Below are 25,047 nucleotides of genomic sequence, written 5' to 3'. Positions count from 1 at the left end.
CTTGGAATCTTGTACTCCATCTTCATTGAATTATATAATTTATATTCCCTATGAGTTGTAGTTGTTTGTTGTTGAGAGTTTGATTCGGATTCGAGGTGTGATCTTATATTTTAGAAATGTAATTTACCTTTGTTTTGCGTTAAAACTAACATTTTATAGGGAGGTTTTTAGATGTCGCTATAGTTACTATCAAAAGATTCTACATATATAAATTTGCTCTGTATATGCTAGTTTTTTATATGTATTTTGTACTCCATATTGATATATTCACAATCTATGAAACTTACAATCAAATATTAGGCTCACATTTATTTACATCTAGCAAATCACTTGGAATAAATATAAAAATAACCTAAATTTAAAAGGTATGATGTACTTTAAAATTATGTTAAAAAACAACTAAGAAGTTTATGGTTCATTACATACAATGTTTTTAGAGGAGTCATACTAGGACTAGACCTAGCAAAATCAATATGACTCGAATGATTGAGTTCGAAATAATCCCACTAATACTCAATGTGTACCCAAAAAAAAAAAATTGAATAAAGATAACCCAAATTGGCCTGATCCTATCCGGACAAATATTTATTTTCGTATGCTTGCCATTATCTCTAAATAAATAATCTAGTAGAGAAAATATCAAGACTAACTCAAAAAACTCAAGCCCAAAAGAACTCTACCCAACCTGATACATACTGTAATACTCCGTATTTATGGTCTTGGGGGTACTCTATCGAGTAGCCCTTACTCTGTCGAGTAAGGGTATGTCGCAGAATAAAATAGTTTCTGACCTGTTGGGCACTCGATCGAGTAGCTGGGGCACTCGATCGAGTATGGGGGTACTCGATCGAGCACCTTGGGTACTCGATCGAGTGTCCATTTATCGGGGTTTTTCTCGGGTTTTGTTAATTACGCGATTAAGGTATTTAAACATATTCGTCTTTATTCTAAATCACTTTTTACAAAACCTAAAACATGTTTAAGAGAGAAAGCAACTGGTTCTTCTTCCTAATCGCGTTCTTGACAATTCCGGAGATCGGACGGTCGGTTTGCATCGTAGTTTGTGTCGTTGGATTCCTTGCGTCGAGGGTAAGCTTCTAGCATAATTTTTATAACGTTTTGTTAAGATTAGTGAAACCCTAATTTAGTAATTGGGGGTTTTTATGAATAGTGTTTGAATAGTAGTATCCGTGTGTTATATGTTAGGAGGAGAATTCATAGAAGAGGCGTTTTGAGGACAGTGTAGATACCGTCTCTGCGTGTGTGCTTTCGGGTAGGATTTTCCTACTCGGTATTAGTCCCATAATGGGATATTGGTGATGTCTTTGTAGTTAGTTAATTGATTTGATGATTGTAATTGTGTTTGTGATTGTGGTTGTGTTGTTGATGGTTCTCGAGATGCGTTCTCGGCTGAGTGGGGTCACTTGCGGGAGTGATCTCACGCCTTAGTTTCGCCCTTAGTGGAACCCGCCACGAAAGGGGATGTGCACATTAATGGACGGGGTTATCGCAAATACGATGAGCGGGGCTTAGGTGGGAACGGCTGCGGTCCCCAGCTGGCGGTGGTCTAGTGGGCCGATCAGTGATTGAGACGGTTGGTTGGATGTGTGTGTGTGATTGGTTCATTTTGTCTGTTTGTCTTATTATTGTTATCTCTGTTTTGATTGTGTGATTAATCGACCCGGTGTTGTTTTGTAAACTGCGGTGATCCATTCGGGGATGGTGAGCAGATATTGAGCGGTATAGAGGTGATACTGGGATAGCCGGGATGGCCACAACATGACGATAGAGTCTTATTTGTAGTTTAGCATTTATTTATATTTGGTTTGAGTAGACGAGTTTGGAATAATGTATCTTGCTTTGATTTGGTTTCAAGGATTGTTTTCATTCATTAAACTATTAATAGTAAATGTTGTTTCTTTATCGTTGTTGTTTGATTATCATACCTCGGGCAACCGAGATGGTGATGTCTCCATACCTGAGTGGTCCTGGTAAGGCACTCGGAGTATGGGGGTGTTACAAATGGTATCAGAGCGACGATCCTGAAACCTGTAACCAATGAACTTAATGAACATAGGGAGTCAATTAAAATGAACCCGGGGTAAAAGTTGTAGGAGCTAGTGCAAAGGCTTGGGAGACGTCCTAAAGTCGCGGGGGTCGCCCTACAACTTTGAACCGGTCACATGGGAACGTGTTTGTTGAATCGTCTGTGTGATTGTTTAACTTGTGCAACAAAGTGATGAAGTGTGTTGATTGTTTGGTGTTGAAATAGGAAGTTGAGCATGTGAAAGAAAATGATATGTGGAACATGTTAATGAGATGATAACATGTTGGATGTTTATAATGTGGCTTTAATAGCATGATGAGTTGATCTTGTTGATTAGTAGAATAGATGCGTAGCCTATTTGTTAGAATATAATGTGGTTTTATAAAGTTTGGCATGTTAGTATACGAAGTAACATGCGGGTAGCTCTTACGTCTTTGGGGTACTTGATCGAGTGAGACCGACTCGATCGGGTAGGTTTGGCGACTTTGAGTCCGAATCGAGTTTTGGGGCACTCGATCGAGTAACTAGGGGTACTCGATCGAGTAGGGGGTCACTCGATCGAGTAGCATAGATACTCGATCGAGTGGGTTAGAGATCAGAAGGTCTGTTTAGTTCTGGAGTTCGGATACTCGATCGAGTACCTGGGGGCACTCGATCGAGTAGCCCGTTACTCGATCGAGTGGGTTTGGATACTCGATCGAGTAGGTGCTGGGCAACGCGTGTTCGTGTTTTGAGGTTTAGTACGCGTGTTTATGTTTATCCCTTTCTTCTATAGCTTCAAGATGCCGCCAAAGAGAAATGCCTTGTACGCGAGAGCTGAGCTTATGACTACGGATGACATCGTTAAGATGTTGGAACACCAAGACGCTCTTACGGAGACCCTGAAGAGAGTGAACGAGGACAAGGATAAGAGTAAGGAGAAGGAGGTTGACCATGCTAAAGTCAGCCTCTATATCGCGAGGTTTAACCCGAAGGAGTACAAGGGGGTTGAGGAGCCTAACCACCTTGATAGTTGGCTGAGGGAGATGGAGAACATACTAGATTTAGTTATTTGTCTGATGAGATGAGAGTGGATCAGCTGCATTCTATCCGAGGGAGGCGGTGGCAAGTGGTGGGACTCGGTGAAAGTGAGTGCCAAGGAGATATATACCAACCAGGGGTTACCTGCTATACCTTGGGAGGAGTTTCGTAGAGGGTTTGTGAGGAAGGAGTTCGTGCGAGAACATGTGAGGAGTAAGTTGAGGGAGGAGTTCGACAAGTTTAAGATGACTACTGAGATGTCGTATTTGAGTACTACTACAGGCAGTTTAATGAGAAATCCGGATATGCAGAGGACATGGGTTTGAGTGAGGAGAATCTTGCTTTGAGGTTTGAGAGAGGGCTAACCACGACAATTATGGATAAGTTACCCGTGGGAGTCCTTGCGATGTGAAGGAAACATATGAGAGGGTCTGGGGAGAGCCGAGAGGCTAGTGGAGATGGCTAAGGAGAGGTTAGGTGGAGAGAAGAGGAAGTCGGAGAGCGAGGGTGGTGGCCAATCTAATTTCAAGAAAGGCAACCACAATCAATCTAAGGGGTTTTCTTCCGGGTCCGGGTTCGATCTTTGGAACTTCCTTTGGGAGAGGTCGTGGGAGCGTGAGCAACGGTGGGAGTGACTGCTTTGGATGTGGTGGCGTAGGCCACAAGAGACATGAGTGCACAAGTGCACCGGGATCTTTCCGGAGACTGCGCAGAGCTTCGCGAGCAATGGACCGGCGGGATCATGGCCAAACCGTGGAGGTCGAGCTACAGAGTGGAGGCAACCGCAACGGCGGTAATTCTTATCAGAAGACGCCGATGAACAACAACAACAATCAAGGGTCGGGTGCTAAGCCGACCGCATCAGCCAGTACTGTCCAGGGAGGTGGGCAGAAGACAAGTGGCAAGCTGTTCATGATGGACAAGAAAGCAGCTGAGGAGGATGAGCACGTTATCACCGGTACATTTCTTGTTAATGGCGTTCCTACGTTTGTTTTGTTTGATTCGGGGGCTTCTCAGTCGTTTGTGTCTTCGAGTCATGTAAAGCAGTTGGGTTTGAGGGTATATGAGTCTGTTAGGGAGCAAGTTTTCATACCTTCAGGTGAGTCTGTATCGTGTGGGAGGCTGTTTAGAGATGTGTCTTTGATAGTTGGGCAAGTCGATTTCCCTGTAGACTTGCTAGAGTTTCCTTTTAATGGTTTTGAGATGATAGTTGGGATGGATTGGTTAGGAAAGTATAAAGCCAAGATAGACTGTCATCAAAAGAAAGTGTCCCTAAGAGGTCCTAAGGGAGTTAGTGTGTCTTACCGTGGGTTTCTAGTCAAACCCAAAGTTAAGTTGATTGCAGCTGTCACTTTGAAGTCGTATCTGAGGAAGGGATGTCCTCTGATTTTGTGCCACGTGAGAGATGACCGGATAGAGAGCCCCAGATTAAGGAGATACCGGTGGTGGGAGAGTATGCAGATGTCTTTCCGGAGGAGATTCCGGGGTTGCCACCGAAGAGGGAGATAGATTTCACCGTTGAGTTGAAGCCAGGGACGGGGCCAATCTCTAAGGCACCGTACCGTATGGGTCCTAAGGAGATGGAGGAGCTTAGGAAGCAGTTGGATGATTTGATAGAGAAGGGATACATTAGACCAAGTGTATCGCCTTGGGGAGCACCAGTTCTGTTTGTGAAGAAGAAAGATGGGAGTTTGAGGCTGTGCATAGATTACAGAGAGTTAAACCGTGTGACGATAAAGAACAAGTATCCTTTGCCAAGGATAGATGACCTGTTTGATCAGTTGAGTGGTGCAACGGTCTTTTCTAAGATCGATTTGAGGTCGGGTACCATCGGTGAAGATTAGAGATGTGGACATACCGAAGACGACCTTCACGTCGAGGTATGGCCATTATGAGTATGTGGTGATGCCGTTTGGGTTGTCCAATGCGCCGGCAGTGTTTATGGATTTGATGAATAGGATCTTTAGACAGTTCTTGGACCAGTTCGTGGTGGTGTTTATCGATGACATCTTAGTCTACTCAAAGACTAAGGAGGAGCATGAGGAGCATCTGAGGATCGTGTTGCAGACTTTGAGGGATCATGAGTTGTATGCTAAGTTGTCCAAGTGTGAGTTTTGGTTGGAGAAGGTTGCTTTTCTGGGGCATGTAATCTCTAAAGATGGGGTAGCTGTGGATCCGGCGAAGATAGAGGCAGTGACAAAGTGGGAAGCACCGAAGAATGTTCTTTGAGGTAAGGAGTTTCTTGGGTTTATTTGGATACTACAAAGGCGGTTCGTGAAAGATTTCTCCAAGATAGCTAGACCGATGACGGCGTTGATGAGGAAAGAGAACAGGTTTCGTTGGGATGAGAGTTGTGAGAAGGCGTTCCAAACATTAAAGGAGCGTTTGACCACGGCTCTGTCCTAGCGTTACTGAAGGAAGCGAGAATTTCGAGGTTTTTACAGATGCCTCGAAGAATGGGTTGGGATGTGTGTTGATGCAGAATGGTAAAGTGATCGCCTATGCTTCTAGGCAGTTGAAGCCTTATGAGGAGAATTACCCTACTCATAACCTGGAGTTGGGTGCAGTGGTGTTTGCTCTCAAGATCTGGAGGCACTACTTTTATGGAGCAATTTTTAAGGTATTTTCTGATCACAAGAGTCTCAAGTACATCTTCACGCAGAAGGAGTTGAACATGAGACAGAGGAGGTGGATGGAGCTGATTGGTGATTACGACATGGATATCATCTACCATGAAGGAAAGGCCAACGTTGTAGCTGATGCTTTGAGTAGGAAGAGTGTACATTCTTTGTGTACAGCTCTATCTTTGATGAGGCTGAGGGATGAGGTAGCGAGCTTTGGGATTCATATGTTGCAGAAAGGAGAGGCCATGGGTGATATGACAGTACACATGGAGTTTTATGATGATATTCGAGGTAAACAGGCTTTGGATCCTAAGATAGTGGAGTGGAGAGCTGGAGTAGAGAAAGGGACAGTGTCCCGGTTTTCCATTCATACAGATGGTAGTTTGAGGTTCGATGGTAGGTGGTGTGTTCCTAATGACGAGGAGTTGAAAAAGACAATCATGACAGAAGCGCATTGCACACCATATTCAGTTCATCCGGGTGGAGACAAGCTATACAAAGATTTGAAGAAAACGTTTTGGTGGCCTGGGATGAAGAAAGAGACAAAGTGAGTTTGTGTCCGTTGTTTGACATGCCGAGAGTAAAAGGGGAACAGAGAAGACCACAAGGTAAGGTTCAGTCTTTGGAGGTGCCAGAGTGGAAGTGGGAATCCATTTCCATGGATTTCATTGTGGGTTTACCTAAGAGTCAACAAGGTAACAATATGATTTGGGTGATAGTAGATCGTCGACCAAGTCACTCACTTTGTTCCAATGAAAGATACATGGACTAAGGCACAATTGGCTATGGCCTATCGAAAGAACGTCTTAAGTTACATGGAGTCCCTAAGGACATAGTGTCAGAGATGCGAGGTTTATATCGAGGTTTTGGAAGGAGTTGCAGGAATCGTTGGGAACGACTTTGAAGATGAGTACTGACATTTCATCCTGCTGACAGAGATGGGTGACCGAGAGAACAATCAAGACCTTGGAAGATATGTTGAGAGCGTGTGTGATGGATTTCGGTGGTATTTGGGAGCGAGAGGTTGGACTTGATAGAGTTTTCTTACAACAACAGACTATCACACTAGTATTGGTATGGCACCGTTTGAGGCTTTGTATGGGAGGAGGTGTAGGAGTCCGATCTGTTGGGACGATAGTCTTTGAGGCGGTGGTTTTAGGACCGAGAGATGGTACATGAGATGGAGGAGCAGTTAAGATGATCGGGGGAGCGGATGAGAGCGGCTCGGGATCGACAAAAGAGTTATGCGGATCTACATCGTCGGGACATAGAGTTTCAAGTTGGGGACAAGGTTCTTCCGAAAGTGTCTCCTATGCGCGAGTCATGAGGTTTGGGAAGAAAGGCAAGCTAAGTCGAAGTTTATAGGACCTTATGAGATCTTAGAGCGAATTGGGGAAGTGGCTTATCGTTTGGCGTTACCGGCTGCTTTGGAGAGAGTGCATAATGTGTTTCATGTATCGCAGCTGCGGAAGTATGTGAGTGACCCGTCACATGTGTTGGAGGCAGAGAGCTTAGAACTGGATGAGTCTTTATCATATCTTGAGGTGCCTAAGCAGATCCTAGACCGAAAAGTTAGAAAGACCAGGAGGGGTGAGACAGTTTTGCTTAAGATCCTTTGGTCTAACCATGAGACTGAGGAAGCTACATGGGAGGCGGAGGATATCATGAAAGAGCGTTACCCTTTCCTTTTTGATCAGGTATGTATGGTTACGGGGACGTAACCTTGTTTCTTTTAGGGGGGTAGGAGATGATCGCGAGAGTTTTTAGGAGTTTTTACACCTCTTATATATGTTGTGTCGGTATGTTTGTCGGGATAAGTTGGGTTAGTAGCATGTTTTACGTTGTGTTTATTTTGACCTTTGAGTCGGGAAGCGTATGGGAGTACCTTTGTTTGGTAGTGGTTTGAACCGGGGGACGAAGTTCCTTTTAGGAGGGAAGACCGTAATACTCCGTATTTATGGTCTTGGGGGTACTCTATCGAGTAGCCCTTACTCTGTCGAGTAAGGGTATGTCGCAGAATAAAATAGTTTCTGACCTGTTGGGCACTCGATCGAGTAGCTGGGGCACTCGATCGAGTATGGGGGTACTCGATCGAGCACCTTGGGTACTCGATCGAGTGTCCGGTTTATCGGGGGTTTTTCTCGGGTTTTGTTAATTACGCGATTAAGGTATTTAAACATATTCGTCTTTATTCTAAATCACTTTTTACAAAACCTAAAACCTGTTTAAGAGAGAAAGCAACTGGTTCTTCTTCCTAATCGCGTTCTTGACAATTCCCGGAGATCAGACGGTCGGTTTGCATCGTAGTTTGTGTCGTTGGATTCCTTGCGTCGAGGGTAAGCTTCTAGCATAATTTTTATAACGTTTTGTTAAGATTAGTGAAACCCTAATTTAGTAATTGGGGGTTTTTATGAATAGTGTTTGAATAGTAGTATCCGTGTGTTATATGTTAGGAGGAGAATTCATAGAAGAGGCGTTTTGAGACAGATGTAGATACCGTCTGCGTGTGTGCTTTCCAGGTAGGATTTTCCTACTCAGTATTAGTCCCATAATGGGATATTGGTGATGTGCTGTAGTTAGTTAATTGATTTGATGATTGTAATTGTGTTTGTGATTGTGGTTGTGTTGTTGATGGTTCTCGAGATGCGTTCTCGGCTGAGTGGGGTCACTTGCGGGAGTGATCTCACGCCCTAGTTTCGCCCTTAGTGGAACCCGCCACGAAAGGGAATGTGCACATTAATGGACGGGGTTATCGCTACACGACGATGGCGGGGCTTAGGTGGGAACGGCTGCGGTCCCCCACTCGGCGGTAGTCTAGTGGACGATCGGTGATTGAGCGGTTGGTTGGATGTGTGTGTGTGTGATTCGGTTTGTCTGTTTGTCTTATTATTGTTATCTGTTTTGATTGTGTGATTAAGATCGACCCGGTGTTGTTTTGTAAACTGCGGTGATCCATTCGGGGATGGTGGCGGATATTGAAGCGGTATAGAGGTGATACGGGGATAGGCTGGGATGGCCACAACATGACGATAGAGTCTTATTTGTAGTTTAGCATTTATTTATATTTCGGTTTGAGTAGACGATTTGGAATAATGTATCTTGCTTTCAGTTTGGTTTCAAGGATTGTTTTCATTCATTAAACTATTAATAGTAAATGTTGTTTCTTTATCGTTGTTGTTTGATTATCATACCTCGGGCAACCGAGATGGTGATGTCTCCATACCTGAGTGGTCCTGGTAAGGCACTCGGAGTATGAGGGTGTTACACATACAACTAAAGCTGGCCATCAGCATGGGCTGACCCAGCCCGGACACCCCGACCCGCCCTTCGGGTTCTTTTAGCACACGACCAAGCCCGACCCGCCTCTCTTTCCTGGCCCAGCGCGGGTCATGAATCCCAAACCCAATCCGCCCTTAGCCCGTCCATTTAGTAAAAAAATAAAACAAAAAATAAAAATTAGGCAGGTCCGTCAGCCCGACCCGCCCTCCACCCCACCACAAGCCTAGCTCGGGTCAAACATACTCCCAACCCGCCCAAGCCCGCCCTCCCCCTGACCGGTTCAGGGCCTATGAGAGTGAGCCCGCCCGACCCTTGGACAGCCCGGCCCGGCCCGAATCCAACCGAAGACAACTCTACTTACACCAATCCGGCCCACATCCAACCTCACAAATTATTTTTCAAGTTTAAAAGTGTCTAGCCATGGTCCATAACCATTTACCCATGTCACATGACCATGAGTAAAGTTGGTCTTATGGACCGTCTCACTATATTTTACAACTAACTAGTACGGAGAAACGACGCAGAACATAGTTTCCCTCCCCCTTTTCCAATTTCAGTTTATCGACCTAGGGTTCGTTAAAACGCTAAATCATCTCAATTTCCCTAATTCTCATCTTCAATTTTTGTCAAATTAGCTAAATAATCACTTCGAATCTGCGATTTCTTCAAAGTTCTTCGCTCGTTTTACATTCTCAAGGTATGATCACGGATCGCCTACCTAATTTTTGTAATTTAATCATCTTTTATTTTGTTAATTTAAGGTTCGCATTGAATTGTTTTGTTAATTGTGATCTTATAGTAGCTTAATAATGTGTAGTTGTATTATTTTGAAGGTATTTGACGACATCATTTTGCGGTCGAAAGCCGAAGAAGGATTATTATGGTAATTACTTATTTCATCTTTCAATTAGATTATGTTCTATAAATTTGTGGTGTTAAATTATGCAATTTAGTGTAATTTAGGTTTTTTTTTAATTATTTTTTGTGTTGCTAATGGAAACTGATTTGGGAATTATAGTATTTACTTATTTCATCTTTTAATTAGATTAAAATTTAGAAATTTGTGGTGTTAAATCATTGACATTGTGTGATTTAGGTTTTGTTATTAAAGGTGAGGTAGGTGCTAATGGTAATTGGTAAATTGAGGTCTTAATGAAATTTGTGGTGAAGAAGGATTATGGTATTGTTAAATCATGCAAGATAGTGAATTTAGGGGTTATTAAAATTGAGGTGCTGATGGAAATTGGTTTGGGAATTTGCAGTCAGCTCTGTTCAACTTTCACTCGTTTTTGACGGTGTTGTTGTTAGCCATTTGTACCTGCACGTACATTAAGATGCATTTTCCTGCCATTCTTGAGCAGAGAACTGGGTAATTCACTTCTTCCCTTTCGCGTAGGTTTGTATTAGTTTGAGCTGTCTGTGAATTAGATGCTGGTATTCATTTGTTAACAATTTTGGTTTGTGTGAATTGATTGCCTTTTTCACGTGAAGGAGTCTATTGTTCTGTATCTCTGATGGCCTTGAGTGTGTATGCGTGGATCTTTAACAATTTTTTCAATTTGTGGTCTATCTTGGGTTCAGTCATTGTTGAGGTTGCTGCGATATTGATATTGAGTCATTTGATCCTTGTTTTAGTTATAATTTGAGAGTCGAAATATATGCAACCTCATGTAATCGGCATTTGGTGGTGTCCCTTTTTTAAGGGAATGATACATTGGCACTGAGCATAATTGTGTTTTTTGTTCTTTATGCTCACCAAAAGAAAGATCCATCCTTCGTGGCTAGATTTATGCTTTGTAAACTAATTTTGCCACCACCTCTGTTCTTGAAATCATCCTTTGGCGAGTAGTTTGCCATTGTAATAACTAATAATGCTTGGCAGAGAGTCACTCACCTTTCTTTTAACTTATGATTGAAGTGCCCTTTAGATTTAGTTATTTAACTGAATGAAATTAATCTACTCTTGGAAGTTGGAACCAAGATACCTTCTTTGTATCTGAAAATGTGGAGCATGGAAGTGAGGTTTGCTAGACCTAGAAATGAGTGAATCTGAAATTTACTTTCAAGCTCCTCTCTCTTTTACTATCAACACCGAAATCGGTGAAAGAAGGCGAAATTTTCATCAAAGAGAACCATTTTCAAGTTGTGTTAGAGTGTAGTTATGACTGGATGAATTAGATAAAACCGAGACCTCTGGCAGTATCATTAGTAATGTCATTAAGTAGAAGAGAGACTTTATTTGGGAATAATCAAGGGTTGGTGAACCTAAGGGTCGATGTTCTCTTCTATGTGTAAGATGATGAATTAGATAAGATTACCCTTTATACAGAGATAGTTGGCCCGAAAATCAATCGGCAATTTTTGGCAATCTTCAACCTATAAAAAATTTGCAGCAACTTTGGAATAATTTGGTGAATAAGGGCTCAAACCCAAAAAAAATTGCAAATGGGAGTAGGGGTGAAACAATTAATAAAGAATGGGTGTATGTAGGATTTGAGAGCGAAGTTGTTAGTTCAAGTAGCGCGGCTTTGATCTGTACACAAAGTTCAACAGAAATAAGTGTAAGGACTGTTGACAGAGGTAAACTCGTTCCAACTAGCGGAGTTACTCCTTGTCCATGATACGGTAGAATTATTAAAGTAAAAAACTCATAGAAAAAAAAAAGTAAAGCAGTTTTGCCTTCGCCAGATTTTTCCTTTACAAGTCTGTATTGTTTTTACTTGAACTAACGACTTTACTCATTATCCTACGTGGACTCATTCTCTAGTCTCTACAAAATAGTTTCACCCACCCAATTTGCAATTTTTTTGGGTTGAACGTCATTCACCAAATCATTCAGTTTGGGTACGTTTTTCAAGGCCATTTACTTTTGACTTTTGAGGCCAATCGGCAGCTTTAGAAAAATCAAGGAGGGTTTGTGAACCTAAGGGTTGATGTTTACTTCAATGTGTAAGATGTAGTCTTCTTGCTTGTCGTGAATCCTTTTCTTTCTAGTTAGAATTTATTTACCTCTTCTGATTGTGAAGATAGCTCCCATGATGATATTATCCCATGTGCCCCTTTCGTTACCCACTTACCCTAGAACATTTGGAACATTTTTATTGCGTATTGACTGATTGTTTGTGCGAATTTAAAAACCTTAATATCAGGGCCACTTGGCCAACCAAAACGTATGAGATTTCTGCCGAGACATTGTGTTATTTGGGCATATAAGCTCTAAAATGATCATCGAGTCACAACCTTCTAAAACGACTTAAAATGGAGTATACAAGTTGTTTCGTCTATGTTTAAAACGGCTTGAAAATACTTCTATAGATGTCTCTACTCTCTCTTTTAAACCATATGTCCATTTTGTTAACTTAGGAACATTTTTATATGGTATGGAGTGATTGCAGCACGAATTTTCAGACCTTTTATTCCGGGACCAAGTCTGCCCAAAAGTCGTGGATTATAGCCTTCGAAACCAGCAATTGTTCGCAATTTTCTAACCAGTGAATTTTTTTTCTAAAACTTATTAGTAGGGCTAATATGCCTTAAAATGACCAACGGGTATTCACAACCCTCTCAAACGACTTAAATGGAGTATAGAGCTTGTTTTGTCGATTTCTTAGACGAGTCAAAAGTACTCATAAGGCCTCTAGATGTCTTTATTTCAAATCATATGCCCTTTCCTTGGACATTTTTTAGATGATATTGATTTATGGCGGTAAGAACTCTGAAATATTCTATTCCGGTCTTGCCCTTAAAATAAAATCGTAGATAATATCCTTCTGAATTGGCAGTTTTTGGCTCTCTTACAAGCAGTGAAAATTTTTCCTAGGACCTTGTTAGTATGGCCACTATGCCTTATAATAGAGTGTGTTGAAACGACTTAAAATGAAGTATAAACTTTTTTTTGTCTATTCACCTATGGACCTATTGTAATGCAACATTTTATTCTTGTCCGAGTTGGCCTTAAAACGTACTGATAGTAGCCTTTTAAATCTGCAGTTTTCGGTGTTCTCCCAAAACCAAACCTTGTTGGTATGGCCAGTGCGCTTTAAAAATTAAATTGATTAGAGTGTTTTTAAATGAGTTAAATTGGAGTATAAACTTTTTTCGACTATTTACAACACGGCTTAAAAAAAATATTCTCCACGACTCTAGATGTCTATTAGAAACTTTTTGCCCCTTCTATTACCCAGTTACATGTTTATGGAATGGAGTGATTGGGTACGACTTTCAAGGCCATTTACTTTTGGGGCCAATTGGACCAAGAGACGTGGATAATAGCTTTAAGAGTCGGCGGCTTCATTGAACCTAAGGGTCGGTGTTTTTAGTCCTTTTTTCTAGTTAGAATTTATACGAGTATCATTTAAGGTATGCGAAGATAATAGATGAACAAGGCGACTAAAGTATTGAGTGATTGTTGTGAAGATAGCTCCCATTATGATATTATCCCAAATGCCCCTTCCGTTACCCTATAACGTTTTTTTGTAGCGTATTGAGTGATTGTTGTAAAGCAAAATGGCTTACTAAAGTGGTTGCGCTTCTTTCTCTTGTGAAGTAGCAGTCCTTCGATGTAGTTCTCGACGCAATTTTCATCTTGGGTCATTCGGAAACAGCCTCTTTGCCCCCCTCCCTTTACCCCGCAATTTGCGGGAGCCATTGAGGCACTGGGGTAATATTGTTGTTGTTGTTGTATTGAGTGATTGTTGTGAGAATTTTAAGAACCTTTATATCGGGTGAGTTGACCAGAAATGGTGGATAATAGACTTTATAGTCGGCTGATTTGGGGATCTCCCAAAACCTAGAAGATTTTTGCCGAAACATCGTCATTAGGGCATATAAACGTTAAGATGATTATGAGGTCATAACCCTCTAAAACGACTTACAATGAAGTATATAAGAATATAAGATGTTTCGTCTCTGTCTAAAACGGCTTGAAAAGTACATTTAAGGTCTCTAGATGTCTCTTTCAAACAATATGCTCATTTTGTAAACTTGATACATTTTTACACGGTATGGAGTGATTGTGGTGTGCATTTCCAGATTTTTAACTCCGGGGCCAAGTTGGCCCAAAAATCGTGGATTATTGCCTTCAAAACGAGGATTTTTGGCAACTTTCTAACTGGTGATATTTTTTTGCTAAAACCTTGTCAGTAGGTTTAGTTTGCCTTAAAATGACTAACGGGTATTCAGAACCCTCTCAAACGACTTAAAATGGAGTATACAACTTGTTTTGTCTATTTTTTTGGACATCTCAAAAAGTTCTCCTAAGGTCTCTTGGTGTCTTTATTTGAAATCATATGCGCTTTTGTTACCCTTAGGCATTTTTATATGGTATGGATCAATTGCAGTGCGAATTCCAAAACATTTTATTCTAGTCTGGTCAGGCTTAAAAACGTTTGCCTTTGGAATTGACAGTTTTCGGAGATCTCCCAAAACCAATGAGTTTTTTTTCCTAGAACCTAGCTAGTATGGTCAGTATGCCTTAAAAAGACTAGAGTTTGTTGAAACGACTTAAAATGAAGTATTACAGGCCTCTTGATGTCTAGATGTCTTTTAGCTCCGCCTTTCAACGACAACTTCTTTTTGGAGTACTAGTAAGTCAATGATTGTGACCCTTATTGGATTATCTGCTCTTGTGGGAACTTGTCCTTGCTTGTTCAGCACAAAATCTCATTTGTGACGGCACGTATCCGTCACTTTGGAGTGACGGATACCATTTTCCCTCACAAATGACCCAAATAGAGGAGAGATGGAAGCACATGGGGGTGCCCCCACCTTGTCCCCCATATCCGTTTTGTGAGTGGCATTATCCGTCACTTGCTCCGACCCGTCTTCAACAAGACTAATTGCTTGTTCAGATCAAGATCTTGATCTTTGCTGATGCCTTGTTTTTCTAAATCAATATCAAATCATGTTGCATTGTCCTTGTCTTTGGTTGTTGATATACTATAGCTCTTATGTCAAGATGTACTTTGTTTTCACTATATTGATTGTTTTTTTATATAAATATGTACTTTGTAGTGGTGAAGCAAAATTGGTAAAACGTTTTTTCCCTCATCAACGGTTCTGTCTTTTTGCAGATTTAGAGGGTTCTTTTGGAAGGCTGCTAGAATTGGTGAGCTTTTCATTTTTAAAACTGAATATTGGGTAGTGTTGTAGTCTAATGATGGTGGTCTTCTGAATACTGTTTCATAAGTTCGTAATCGAAATGGCCAGCCAGAGTCTTTCCTTTATGTTTATCAGCCTCCTTTTTTCTGTACTAATAATAGACCGATTTATGTTAAGTGAATCTAACTTAATGTTGTAAGTTGTAATGTGGAATCTTGAAAGTATCAAGATGTGTTTACTCTCTCATACCCCTATGGCCCTATGGAGTTGTGGGTTATTCTCATAGACTCATACTCCTATGGAGTTATGGACTGTTCGGTCTGTTCCCCTACAAAAACTATTCATATATGTTAAAATGAACTATTTCCTCAAAAAGTGATATAGAAAGTGTAACCGGTTGGTATTAGAGCCGGCCATCAGCACGGGCTGACCCGGTCCGGCCCGGACCCGGCCCGCATTAGCCCGTTATTTTATGCAACTTGGCTTGACTTGGCCCCGGGCCTGGTCGTGGTCCTAAAATTCTAGCCCGGCCCGGCCGTGGCCCGCCATTTTAGCAAAAATAATAAGAAATAAAAATAAATTGGTAAGGCCGTCAGCATGGCCCGCCTCGGGCCTGGCCCTGGTCAAGCATATCCCAGCCTGGCCCGGCCCGATCAAGCCCGCCCCTCTCCCTGGCCTGGCCCGGGTCTGACCAGGAGAGTCTGGCCCGCCCCCTGGCCAGCCCGACCCGCCCCTAGCCCGGCCCGAGTACAGGTCTAGTTGGTATATATTACGGAGTAGTAAAGTAGAAATGGATTTCCAAACAAATTGTTTCGGTGAAGTCTTAATTGAAGCTGATGTTTGTTTCGTGAATTAGGTGAAAGGCTGAGTCCATGGGTGGCGGTTGGATGCTTTTCAATGGGCCTATCAATCCTCTTTTTCTAACTGGTGCGGATGTACATGTTCTCATGGGGGAAGCGAATGGTGGACTTTGTTGAGTCGAGTTTGCCCAATGGTGTTGCTTAACTACTATTCTTGGCTGATTTTTAGGGCCCCCTTTGAATCCGAGGCTACTATCTGAATGGAGCTAGTTAGTAATTAGTCCGATTTATACTTATGGTTGTGTATACATACAGAGCTTCTAAGCTGCTCACTTGTTATACAAATTCCACTTTTTCGGTTTTTACGTAATAATATAGTTCATGGTAGTTTGAGTACAATTCTAACTTCCGTTGTCCTGTTTTCAGTTACATCAATTTAAGTTTTGGATTGGTTGAAACTGAAAAATGTACTTTAATAACATCCTTTGGTTGTATTTGCGACCTAACCGACGGGATAAAGTTGCTACATTATGCACAACCCCTTCGCATCACACTTGTGTATTTAAGATTCCAATTACCGAATTTTATGTAAACTTCGAAATTCTAAACAAAATTAGACCCTACTAAACAAATACAAGATTCAATTACAGCTCTAAATTAATAAGGTTCATTATGCACCTCTCTGGTGAGGTATTTGTTTCGGACGTCAAACTTTAGTAAAGCTGTTTGCACATACAGGTGTAGATGAAAAATGTTCAGTCATCTAAAGACGAGACGCTACTGAGTAATGAACCGCTATACCAACAAAATTACAGAGTGCTCTTTAAAGACAAGTCGCTACTTGTTAAGCAAGCAACCACTATATCAACAAAATTACAAATATCCGCAAAGAAATGAAAGTAGAATCTATCTCACTGAGGTTCTTCTCAACTGCCGTCTTCAATCATTTCACTGTCTTCGGACATAATAATCTCCATGTCCCGGATGTCTCTCTTTAGTACATTACCGAGTCTTGCTATGGCATCAGTTTGTTGCTGCAAAACCTGTTGACCCAACAAACACAGCAAAATTATGCCAATACCTTGAAAACTTCTGTCTATAACGAATTGTGATTCATAAGAGCACTCCATTTCACTTTTGCGATCTCAAGCCAACGAGAATAAACATAGAACCCAACTTCCTAAAGAGAACCCATACTAAATCAAGCATTTAAATGAGAAATTAAAAGGCGTGCCAGATTCATCATAAATGAGGTGTCAGGTGTGACAAAGTATGCACATCCTGACAGGCCGCCATGGCACACCAGAAGCCAGCTCTTAGTCTCTTACCAGGGTGGAACGACTAGTAACATCCATGGGGAAGGGGTACATGCAGAACCATAAATCAGGGAAAGTGATGTGACCATTTGTTGTAAACACCCAAAAGGGCTTCTCAGTGCAATATATTGAAATTACTTATTACTCCATACTTTTACGAGAAATTATTAGAGTCAAGTGTACCGCACTAGCGCATATCATTTACATAATCTCGAGACAAAGTGATAGCTGACTTTAAAAATGAAAATTCACATTTAAGACCTAGTCGGAGTCAAATTTAATTGAGATAGTTTTGATTCCCTATCAACCACCAATTAAGTGTTGCACCATGTTCAGGACCTAGTCTCAAGGTGAACAAAAAAACCAACTATGACGATGTTATCTAAATTACACCATTACACCACAATGGTGCGTTTTGACCACATCCATCAAGTGGTGTAACAAATTTACCAGCAAGAGTCGTTAGAAATGGCCAACCCTTATAGATGATACTACGACCGTATTTGCCAAATGATAACTTGGGGCATCAAATTAACCAATATGAATGGGACGAAAAGTTCACCCTCGTATGTATACTTCTAATGATGTTTGAACAAGCCTCGAAACGGTCTCATGGTGATCCTAAAGTTACAACTCGTTGTTGCCCGGGACCTCAACGCAAAATGTCCCGGTTACATGGTCCTCAAAGACCAAGAACTATATATAAGATAACCTTTATTTTTGGAATTCATGTATACAATTACATGATCCTGAAGGACAACTTAATGTCTATTTCTTCTTATGTTGGTAATATTTTATATTTTTTTTTCTTGGGGGGAATTATCTCTCCGCTAGAATATAGTATGAACTACCACATCAGAAAGAGGACAAATGAAACATCCTTGAGCAACATAGCAAATTAGCAATTGAGCGAGGAGCTAAAGGCATTACGAGCCATGGGCATTCTTACCTCTTGCATATCAGCAAGACTTCGCTCATGTATTTTAGTTGAACCTGGAAGATAAATGGAGATACTACCACCATTAGCATTGGCATGGACACGAGAGACTGTCAACAGATTTTGAACTCTCCTTGATAGCTCTGCCCCAGATCCTTTGAGCTGCAGAAGAAATTGTCAGGAAAAGCTACCTTACTAAAGAAAGGGACAGTAAGTCAGTAAGACACAGCCAAAAACAAATACACAGACCTGTCTAGCAATACCAGCCAATTTCTCAGCTAATTCAACTTCTCCTTTCATTAATGGCAAACGGAAACCTTTTCCCTCAAGAGCCTCTACAATCCTCATCACCTAAGAAGGGCATGCAAATAAGTCGGTATCGTGAAACTATTAGACTGCCACACTCGGAGTGTCGTAAAACAGTACCAGGCATGAAGAGCCTCTACATCTCCTACTATAACAGAAAAAAATGATATAGCAAACACAACATAAATGAAAGGCACAAATACAACTACTGCAAAAACAAACTAAACCGATAAATAGCTCGCAGAAAGGTGACATCAAGCACTCAAGAAGCCAGAAATCCTACCCTTAATAAACGCCTTTGAAGACCTTGCTCTTTTTGCTTTAATCTTTCAATCCGAGGTAAAGTGTCAGCTTGGAAATGCCTTTGAAGCTACATAAAGCGCAATTATTCCACACATCAAAATGATTCACTATCAGCAAAAACAAGCAAACTAAATAAACTAGTACACTCCAATTACGTACCGTTTTCACATTGCCTTGGGTCATTCGTAGTCTATCACCATCCGAAATAATAACTTCATCTTGTAGCTGCAGCAATAAGGGTCAAAAAATCAGGATGGAGATGTAAAAATGATGCTTTTAAGATATTTATTCCTCTGAAAAAATGAAACTCCTTCTCATTGTTTCCTATCAAAGTCCTTTTAACCAAGACACAAGTTTGGTTTTATTGTCTCACAAGAGCAAACTTCAAAGTTGCATAACCTACCAACATTATCCCCACTTGACCTATTTTTCGAGGAGTAAAAGGTCAAATAGGGTTGAGCAAAATGAAGAGAGTAACACAGAAGGATTTGGACCATTTCAACATTTAACTGCCAACATACCACGACAACCCTTATTCTTGAAATTTACTGAAGCACGCCATTTGAGAAGGACGAGACGCCTACCTTTAAACGATTAGAAAGATCCTTGAACCCCTGTACAAGCTGAGGCCACAAGCGTTCACGATTGGCACTATCCATTCCCTCAAGTTTCCCCATAGCCTCGGCCCACATTATCTGTCATTCATAAAACCAATTCAAATGCCAGAAATAAAGCCAAGACGAACTGCATGCTCAGTTTATCAACTATCAAGAGAACAAAAATAATATGTAAGCAACGAGGTAGGAACTTACATCTGATACACCAGCTGGCTTGATCCTTAATTGAGGTTCTGTTACACTGAATAGCAAATGCTGAAAAAGACACAGGCACATTTCTCATTCTCAATTCAAAAGAGCACAACAGGTACTCTTGTTTCAATGGTTAAACCGTTAAAAGAATGGAACAGCAAAGTTCACAATAATGCTCCGAATGTCATCGTCCTCAAGTGATATCTAACTACTACTACTACTTGACTATTTCTTGATTACCGTTCAGTTATTTTATAGACTGATTGAATGCTCCCAGTCGATAAATGAACGGAAACAAGGTATTTGTTGTATAACTGAGTCACAGAACATGTTTATAATGCATTAATGCATAAAAAAAAAAAAAAAAAAAAAAATTCAACCAAACTTTTTATGGTTCTCATGTGCCGTCTCTCCGCTACGAGTTTCACAATAGTAGATACTCCCTCAGTACCATTATTTCAAACAATAACCCTTATTCATGTTTTTTATGCAAGGAACTTTCAAATTGTTGGACTTATCAAGTAAAATCAAGAAACTATTAGCGAATGCCAACAACTGTCATCAAACATTCTCATGAACATTCAAAAATCATCCGCTACTGTTATTGAGCAGTTCAATTCAAATTCAATGTTTTTTCTCCTCTATTATCATCTAATAACCAGAACTTAAAGCTCGCGCTAAGCTACTTGGCTACTAAAGTTCATCAATATCGAAGCCTCGATCCTTACGACTAACTTACACAGTTACAACTAACCTAACAATTACAAATCTCAAACACAGCATCTACGAAGTTGAAAAAAGAATACAAGCAATTTCGACAATGCACAAGAAACGAACACACAAAAAGAAACAAAACCAACAATCCGCTTTGAACATAGCTCACCTTGAACGCATACTTAGGGTTTCCAGGATCATCCTTGTATGCGTCGACAATAGCCTACAGAATTCACCAAATAACAACAAACCTAAAATCAACACAGAGTTCCAAACAACTCCCTCTACCTCATCCAATTCTTTTACGACATGTATCTTTATTCTTAATCAAACGTAAAGAATCAGTCGAACACACACCAAAAACAACTATATCAGCACATTAAAAAGGGCAGCCCAGTGCACGATGGTATCCCCGCTAGGCGAGGGTCCGGGGAAGGGTCCCACCACAAGGGTGTAATAGGATCAAGCCTTCCCTTGCCATTTTAGCAAGAGGCCGCTCCAAGGACTTGAACCCGGTGACCTCAAGGTTACAAAGCAACACCCTTCCCTCTACCTCAGCTGATTCTTTACCTTTCTATTATTCTTTCACGACGAGTATTTTAATCAAAGGTAAAGGAATCATTAAGCACATACCAAAAACAACTATATCAACACAATAATTCAATAAATTAGGCTATGAATTGAAAAGACACATTTCAACACTACTCCCTCTACCTCACCTGACTTATAACCTTCCTATTATTTTGTTGCGACGAGTATTTCAATCAAACGCGAAGAATCAGTCGAGCACAAATATTTCCACACTACTCCCCCTACCTCATCCAATTCTTTACGTTTTTATTCTATGCGACCAGTATTTTAATCAAACGTAAAGAATCAGTCAAGCACATATCGAAAACAACTACATCAACACAATAATTCAAAAAATTAGGGTTTAAAAACTACTTGAATATCGCGCTCGGCAAGCGAAAACGGCAAAGGAGCAACCGGAGCCATCTGAGTAGTAAACTGCTGCTGAGGTTGCGGCTGCGGTTGCTGCAATTGAAATCCACCAAACGGCGTCGTCTGCTGCTGCTGCTGCGTCTGCTGACTACCAAACGGCGTCGTATTAAAACCGAAACCAGTATTCTGCTGCTGATTACCAAACGGCGTCGTCTGCTGTTGTTGAGTTTGACCGAAAAGCGAAGGAGTAGAAAAAGCGGAAGAAGATCCGAATAACGGCGTTGAGGGAGTACCGAAACCTGGTGTTGATGACGGTGTTGAGAATAACGGCGTTGATGCTCCGAATGCTGGTGTTGTTGACGGCGTTCCGAACGCCGGTGTCGTTGACGGTGTTCCGAACATTTTTACTGTAACGGAATGTGTGATGTTTTAGGGATTAGTGAGTGGGAGTGTCGAGATTTTTAATTAGGGGTTTTGAAAGGGGTTGTTACTACTTGTTAGTAATCGCGTCAGTTTAGCGCCTTTCGCCAAATTACTGGGTTTTAAAATCGATTTTTGGTTATGAATTATGAGCGCCTCGATTCTAAAAAATAAGTTTTTATTTTTCAAGCTTAATTTTTCAAAAACGTTTTTTCAAAAGCAGAAACAACAAATAGTTGCTTCTATTTTTATGGGCAAAAATATGAATTTTTAGCTTTTAAGAAATTTTGTTTAACTTTTAGAAAATTATGTGTTTGGCCAAAAAGTGTTTTTGAGTCCAAAAACACTTTTACAAACTAGGCCAAACACACACTATGATTGTCTTAATTTATGACAGGATAAAATAGAGGCGGAAATAAAAGACGATTGTGATAGGTTTTGAGCAAGATCTATTATTACACTTACGAGTAAGATTATGAGAATTAAGAACGGCTTGTTTCATCTATTTTCATGAGAAATATTTTTAATGCCTTTTGATGTCTTTTATTTCAGATAACATATCTTATATATTACCTTGAGACATTTTTTATATGATATACAGAGCATGTAGTAAGAGTTTTGAGGCCTTTTATTTCAGGTCCATTTAGCTTGAAAATCATGGATAATAAGATTTAGAATTGGCAGTTTTTTACGATCTCCCGAAATAAGGAATTTTTTTGCTAGAAACTTGTTAATAAGGCCAATGTGCGTTAAAAAGTTATTGTGTGGTTCAGAACCCTATGAAACGACTAGGGGTGAGCAAAAATATACGATACGGTTTTATAACACGGATACGATACGGTATACGGTTTGAGTTATACGGATTTCCGTATATACGATACGAAAATCCGTATATACGATACGGTTTTATGAAAACCGTACCGTATCCGGGTCGGGCAAAAATGAAACCGTATATACGGTTTCTGACACGGTTTGAAGTTTTTGTATAAAAAAATTTTAAAAATGCAAAGTTCCTCTTTCAACTCCACTCTTTTAATGTTTTTTACGACTTTTTTTTACTAACTTATCTCAATAAACAAAAATCAGCCCTTTATAAGAGGTGGTCATATTAGAGGTAATTACTATCTCTTGAATAATTACAATGTTTAATTGGGCATTTGTCACCAAACCGTATCCGTATATACGGATTCCGTATACACGGTTTTTCCGGGTACCCGAAAAACGTATATACGGTTAAACCGTATCGGATCCGTATAGTGATTTTTGCACTTTTTAAAACCGTATACCCGATACGGTTTTCAAAACCGTATCGGGTACACGGTTTTGCTCACCCCTAGAAACGACTCAATATAGTAAGCATCTTGTTTTGTCTATTCTTGACACGACTCCAAAAATATTCTCAAGGGTTCTAAGTTTCTCTATTTCAAGTCATACGTCTCTTTTGTTGCATTGTGACATTTTTATAAGGTATGTACTAATGTTATCTTGTTTTGTCTATTCTTGTCCTGTCACCGTCGTTCTTGCTTCCATCCTAGAGGTGATCCCCCCATTCCCCCCATCTCTGGGATGGCTTGCCTGTTTTTGTTTGTCTGTGTGTGTCGATGAGTATAGCTCGTCTGTCTGCACTTTTGAGATTTTCCTTGTGGTCGTGTTTTGGGTCTGTTTAGGTGATCCCCCCATTCCCCCCACCTGTCGGTCCCAAGTCTTTTCCCCTTTTCTGTCAGTTTAGGTCCGTTTTGATTTTGTTGCTTGTGTGGCGGTGGTCCTGTGAGGGGTCGTTTGGTGAACCGGGCTTCGTTGTTGTGTCTTGTCTGGTACTCTGGTTTATTTGTGTTTTCCTCTTGGCGGGGTTGGTGCATGCTTGCCGACGGTCCTGGGGGGGTTCGGTTGCTCTCGGTTGTCTTGGTGTCTGTTTCGCGCCTGGTTCGGTTGTGTCTTTTGTGGTATGTTTGGTGTGGCCGTCTTTTTCTGGTGTCAGAGTGAGTTTGTGGCTGACTGGGTGCCCTTTTGGTGGGTTTGAGGCGTGATGGGTAGGGTGGAGTCGGGTTTTTGGGAGTGTTGTTGGTTTTAGTCGGGTGTGGTGGTTTCTGTTTCTTTTCGATGATACATTCTTCTTGCTGCTGGTTGTTTTCTTTGGTTATTTTAATAATAACCACCCTTTGGTTATGGGTGTCTTGTCCCGTAATCTTTGAGGTGAATCATAGGGTCGTGTTATTACCTCTTATGGAGATCGTTGGTAGTGATGTGGGGATTGGTTTCGACAGAAATTGTCGTTTAATGCCCTTTATTCTTCGCACGGTGGATTTATTGAAGTGTTGGTCCTTTGGTCAAAGAGGTCGATTTCTAAGGTGTAGGAGATTTATCTCTATTGATGGCAGACTTCGTCGTCTTGATCATCTCTTTTTATTTCTTCGCTCTTTTCGCAAGAGCGGAAGTATACCTTGTCATCGCCACTCTGCGGCTAGTTGGCATCAATGTTTTCTTGATGTCAAGTGTGCTGTTGAAGCCGGCTTGGGTGTTCGTGGTCAATCCTCCTCTCTTATCCATCCTATCATCAAGGAGCTTGCTTATCCTATTGTTGTAATTTCAGCTTTAAGTTTTTATTATGCATGTGTTATGTATGGCTTTGTATTGTCAGGCTTAGGTGTAGGTTGTCTGGTGCTACCTAGTCGAGTAGCTTACGTTGTTACTTGTAAAACTATATGTAAGTTATTCTCCTGCCGTTGTCAAAAAAAAATAAAAAATTGCAAGACAAATTTTGAGATCTTTTATTCCGAGACCTAATTGGCCTTAATATCATGGATAAATAACTTTAAGAACCTGCTGTTTTCGATGATTTTTCGAAATTGAAAAGAATTTTTGCAAAAAGTTTGTTTATAGGGCCAATATGTTGTCAAATGTCTATCACGTGAATATGGTTTAAACCACTACAATTGAAGGAGAAAACTTAGAAAATATCCATCAAGTGTTTTGATCGCTAAAAAACAACGTAAGATGGAATAAACAACCTTGTTTGTTTATTTTCGATACAACTTAAACTCATAACACTTTTATATTTCTTTATTTCATAACTTATCCCTATTGTTACAGTAACACATCTTTATGTTGTATTGAATTGCTCGGTCTATAGTACAAGATCTTTTAGCCTAGAGCCCGATAATCCCCAAAATATAAATAATATACTTCAAAATCACTAGTTTTCAACCCTCTTTTAAAATGACGATTTTTTTTTGGCAAAACATATGCAGTTAGTTTTATATATCTTACAATGATTATCAGTGTTCAAAACCATAGTATAAAGGCCCAACTCTAATCCCCAAGAGGCCAAGACTAGTATCGAGACTGGAACCATCTTTAGCGCGGTAAAAATGTGATGAGCTATGTGGGCTTTTAATAACTTACTTTTGCACTAACCAACTCAACAGATTTTC

The 25,047-nt window shown here is 40.6% G+C and overlaps 2 protein-coding genes across 2 annotated transcripts; one reads left to right on the top strand and one right to left on the bottom strand.

Annotated features, from left to right (window-relative positions):
• The first annotated feature begins 9,490 nt into the window (after positions 1–9,490).
• Positions 9,491–16,101, top strand: LOC141598541 (uncharacterized). Its single transcript, XM_074418210.1, has 5 exons — positions 9,491–9,667; positions 9,804–9,853; positions 10,233–10,339; positions 15,042–15,076; positions 15,926–16,101. Exons 2-5 carry the CDS (start codon positions 9,851–9,853, stop codon positions 15,991–15,993), a joined length of 213 nt encoding a protein of 70 aa, XP_074274311.1. The 5' UTR covers positions 9,491–9,667; positions 9,804–9,850; the 3' UTR covers positions 15,994–16,101.
• A 350-nt stretch (positions 16,102–16,451) lies between these two features.
• On the bottom strand, positions 16,452–21,712 carry LOC141598540 (nuclear pore complex protein NUP54). The gene is made up of 9 exons (XM_074418209.1): positions 21,200–21,712; positions 20,424–20,477; positions 19,544–19,603; positions 19,316–19,426; positions 18,891–18,956; positions 18,712–18,798; positions 18,372–18,473; positions 18,135–18,284; positions 16,452–16,912 (listed from the first exon to the last, which is right to left on the bottom strand). Exons 1-9 carry the CDS (start codon positions 21,596–21,598, stop codon positions 16,796–16,798), a joined length of 1,146 nt encoding a protein of 381 aa, XP_074274310.1. The 5' UTR covers positions 21,599–21,712; the 3' UTR covers positions 16,452–16,795.
• Between the last annotated feature and the right edge of the window lie 3,335 nt (positions 21,713–25,047).

Source organism: Silene latifolia, chromosome 9 (genome assembly GCF_048544455.1).
Source record: "Silene latifolia isolate original U9 population chromosome 9, ASM4854445v1, whole genome shotgun sequence".
NCBI classification, from domain to species: domain Eukaryota; kingdom Viridiplantae; phylum Streptophyta; class Magnoliopsida; order Caryophyllales; family Caryophyllaceae; genus Silene; species Silene latifolia.
Note: the sequence above shows the minus strand (reverse complement) of the source record. Positions and strands in the feature narration are given on the sequence as shown.

Coding starts and splice junctions, on each gene's coding strand:
- LOC141598540 (XM_074418209.1), bottom strand. CDS start 21,598: ATGTTCGGAACACCGTCAACGACACCGGCGTTCGGAACGCCGTCAACA. Junction 19,604..20,423: donor ACCCTAAGTATGCGTTCAAG/GTGAGCTATGTT, acceptor TGTCTTTTTCAG/CATTTGCTATTCAGTGTAAC. Junction 18,474..18,711: donor TTCAAAGGCGTTTATTAAGG/GTAGGATTTCTG, acceptor TGCCCTTCTTAG/GTGATGAGGATTGTAGAGGC.
- LOC141598541 (XM_074418210.1), top strand. Junction 10,340..15,041: donor ATTCTTGAGCAGAGAACTGG/GTAATTCACTTC, acceptor GTCTTTTTGCAG/ATTTAGAGGGTTCTTTTGGA. Junction 15,077..15,925: donor TTGGAAGGCTGCTAGAATTG/GTGAGCTTTTCA, acceptor TTCGTGAATTAG/GTGAAAGGCTGAGTCCATGG.